General features: G+C 34.3%; 1 gene segment (V, D, J or C); it reads right to left on the bottom strand.

Moving 5' to 3' along the window:
* Nucleotides 1-755: 755 nt before the first annotated feature.
* LOC116906230 lies at nucleotides 756-1,261 on the bottom strand. The segment is given in 2 exon segments: nucleotides 756-1,090; nucleotides 1,192-1,261. Coding segments are annotated over 2 exon segments (381 nt in total).
* Nucleotides 1,262-3,781: the final 2,520 nt, after the last annotated feature.

The raw sequence follows: 3,781 nt of genomic DNA, 5'->3' as shown, positions 1-3,781 counted from the left end.
ATAACAATCGAAATGTAAATAAGAAATACCTAAGTTAATAAAGATTAAAAAAAAAGTAACAATCAATATTATGTTAATTAGTTATGTCAAGATGTGGCAGAATTCTATATTTGGTCAGTGTTTTTGCATAAAGTCCATCATAAAACTGAACTATAAAATTACTTCACTGTAATATGTATAATACAAATTGGCTTTATATCAAAAAGTAAAAAACTCTTTTTTATGAAGACATGCTTTATAAACAAATCTTATCTTTCTTTTTTTGCAGAATAATGACTTCATATCACATGAATAAATATCAAGTTAGACAATAAATTGCTGCAATAATATTTCCAATAATTTTACCAAGTCCCCACATTTTGGTGTAGAGTAAGACTGTAATGTATTTTTAAGAGGAACCTGGAGGTGTCATTTATGGTAGAAGTTCAACTTATTTAATTGATACAGAAGAAGTTGCAGAAAAATATGTTTAAATACAATGTATAATTGGCAACAGAATATATCTGTGTTCATGTCTTCAAAATTTCTCTCTTTCCTAGTAGAAAGTTGTACCCGCATTACAGTTTCTCATTGATTAGCCTTTCTGTTCAGTGTCACTTTCCAAAGCAAAGACTTCTGTAGTAGATAAAGCATTATAAGTTACAGAGGATTTCCAGAAAAAAAGTAGTACATGGAGAGGCAAAGCATTGTCTTTTTCTCAGGTCATGTGCGCCCCCTTTTGGTTCTGAGCACTCCTGCAAGGTTTGTGTATGAGTTCACACTGAGGTTGTTTTACTGTGTCTTGCACAGTAGTAAATGGCAGTGTCCTCAGCTCTCAGGGTGTTCATTTGAAGATAGAGGATGTTTTGGGTATTATCTCTGGAGATGGTGAACCGCCCCTTCACAGATGGATTGTACTCTGTTGTGTAACCATTAGCTTTGTTCCTAATAAAACCCAACCACTCAGGTGCCTTCCCTGCAGGCTGGCGGATCCAGCTCATGTAGAAATCAGTGAAGGTGAATCCAGAAGCTGCACAGGAGAGTCTCAGAGAACCCCCCGGCTGTACCAAACCTCCTCCAGTTTCCACCAGCTTCACCTCACACTGGATACCTGCAATAGTAGAGAATCCTGGTCAGGAAAATATCACACAGATCCACTGTTCCACTTACTTACACACTCAGACACTCAGCAACTATCGTTCACCTAAATACCATTTAAAAGTGTTAAAAGACAAATCCAGTTCAGCCACAACTTCATTGTGAAAGGTCTGTTTTCAGGGATGACCACTGGATTTGAAAACTGAAGGCTGAGCCAATCAGGACTAGGTCCCTCTGCTAGATCTAGAGTCTGTAAAGGTTTTTATGAGAAAGGAGTGGGTCCCAATTTGCATGTCTTCCTGCAATAGAATCAGCTCATGGGTTGAAGCTGTAGGGGTTGCAGTTATTATAGAATACAGTAATGAAATTCATGAATTCAGTAGCAAGAGCAGTATTACAATATTGTTTATCATGTGTCTGTGATAATACTTCAATATTTTATTTTATTTAGCCAATTCAACTTCATATTAGCAATATGTAAGAATTCTTTTTCTTTACACCAGACATAATGATTATTTTCTTGATGAAAACCATTCTTACTTAAGTGAGTTGGAGCAATGAATACCACTCATTTTCTTCTCTCTGATTTCTAAGAATATTGAACACTGGTTCATGTATGTACGGTACATTCATGTTTTATTTTTTGGTTTTGGTGGTATTATTTGGGTTAATATTTTAGCTAACTGAAGATTCTTTCCACTACTATTCTCCAAAAAATATACTAGGGAAAGATATTTTCCTACTAGGGAAAGGTTTTCTCCTGATTTTTAATAAATATTAAATGTTTTAAATTTCATTATTCATCAAGTAAAGCCAAACTAATCCTAATTTTATATTTCATCTGAACCATTAAAAGGAATGTTATATATTAAATGACATTTATAAGCTACCAATGTATGTAAAGAGCAGTATTTAATTACTATTGATGGGAGGTTTAGTTAGTATAAGTATGATTGAAATTAGTGTGATGACTTCTGTAAAACTCAAATTTAATGTGGTAAATTTAAAATTATTCAAACTAGTTTTGCAATAGGATCATCTTAGATGTCCATGACCTGTTGAAATGCATAAAAGATAGTGATAAATATGCATACTGCAATTGGATTTGCCGAAAGTAAAAAAGAAATCAACTATCAGGGCATTTGGTGGAACTGGGAAACATTATTTTTGAATACAGTAGCTCAGGTTCAGAAAGGCATGCATTACGTCTTCTTACTAGTATGTGAACCTTTGCCTCAAATGTTTTTGGTTTTGAAATATTGTGATTATATATACTTAAGCACTTGAAAATAACTCAAACAGGTATTCTCATTATACATTTCAAATAGTTTTGTTAAATAATTTTGTGGAAATTTTCATACCTATATGTTCATATTTTAATTATACCTACCTCCCTTAGCCTCTACCAGCCACTTCCCAGAATGACCAATACCTATCCAGAGTTCATGTGCTCTTCTCAATTAAACAATAGCCCAGTACAGTGTTTGATTAATTATATACAAAGGCTCATGTGTGTAGGTCCATACTCTAGGATGTGGACAATCTATCAGATTCCATACACTCAAATAAGTGCTTCTCCCTCAGGAGAACCATGCATCCATGGGTCATCAGCCAGGTTTAGGGCCTCAGGTACCAATCTCCCATCCCCACTGTAAATATGAATAGTTTGACTTATTGTAATTTGTAAGCAAGAAACCAGAGTTCCTGTTAAATTCAGCGTGCAATGATTGTTTCATGTCAAAAAGCCAAATATTTTAAATCACCCTTTCCAATGTTATTGTTGTTTTGTTATTTCCTTTCTCTTTTCCATTATATTCCCTAAGCCTTCAGTTGGAACGATAATATAGATGACTTATGTGCTGCTGTTACAGAATTAATAATGTTACCATAATCCAAGTGGAGTCCTTTGTCCTGGTGCCCATTATCTTCTTGCAGACCATAGGGGCAGGAGTGTCGCTGCTAGGATCTGAGAGTCTCTATCTTATGTTTCAACATCTTAAATGCCCTACTCAGTAGATCTATGACTGGTTTAAGGGGTGGAAACTACCAAGCATATTTGAGTTAAATAATCCTTCTCTGTTTTAAGTATTTAGCATGACTATAAACATTATTCTTTACACATTAAAGAATTTGATTATTTATAAGGTAACTATTAACTTGTACTTTTTAAATGTCCTTAGCAATTTACAGTAATTTAGTGGTTAAGATTAAGACTTAGTTTTTAATCCATGTTTTATTTAGACATAAAGTAACAAATAAATTTGTATCCTCTTAGTATCAAAACAAAACTTTAAATTCATAACCGTAGTCCATAAAGAGATTGGTAACTCTTCTGAACTTTATATAGTGAATCATTACAGATTGTAACAGTTTCCTGTATGACTCAGTTAAGAAAAACTCAGTAGTTTAAGAATGATCCAATTGGATATGTAGCAGAGAATAGCCTTGTTGTGGCACCAGGGGAAAGGGAATTCCTTGGTCCTACCAAGGTTGGACCCCAAGTGCAGGGGAATATGGGGGGGCAATAAGGGAGATGTATAGGGGGAATACTGTATGGGGGAGGGGAAGGAGAGGGAATGGATGCTTGTGGACAGGAGATCGGGAAGCGGAATAACGTTTGAAATGTAAATAAAGAAATATATCTAATAACAAAATTAAAAAAAAGAATGCTAGCAAAAGTAAAGTTTAGATATATATTTTAAAG

The sequence above is a fragment of the Rattus rattus genome, chromosome 7 (assembly GCF_011064425.1).
Source record: "Rattus rattus isolate New Zealand chromosome 7, Rrattus_CSIRO_v1, whole genome shotgun sequence".
Classification (NCBI taxonomy): Eukaryota; Metazoa; Chordata; class Mammalia; order Rodentia; family Muridae; genus Rattus; species Rattus rattus.
The sequence above is the reverse complement of the archived record's forward strand: the minus strand, read 5'-3'. Positions and strand labels throughout refer to the sequence as shown.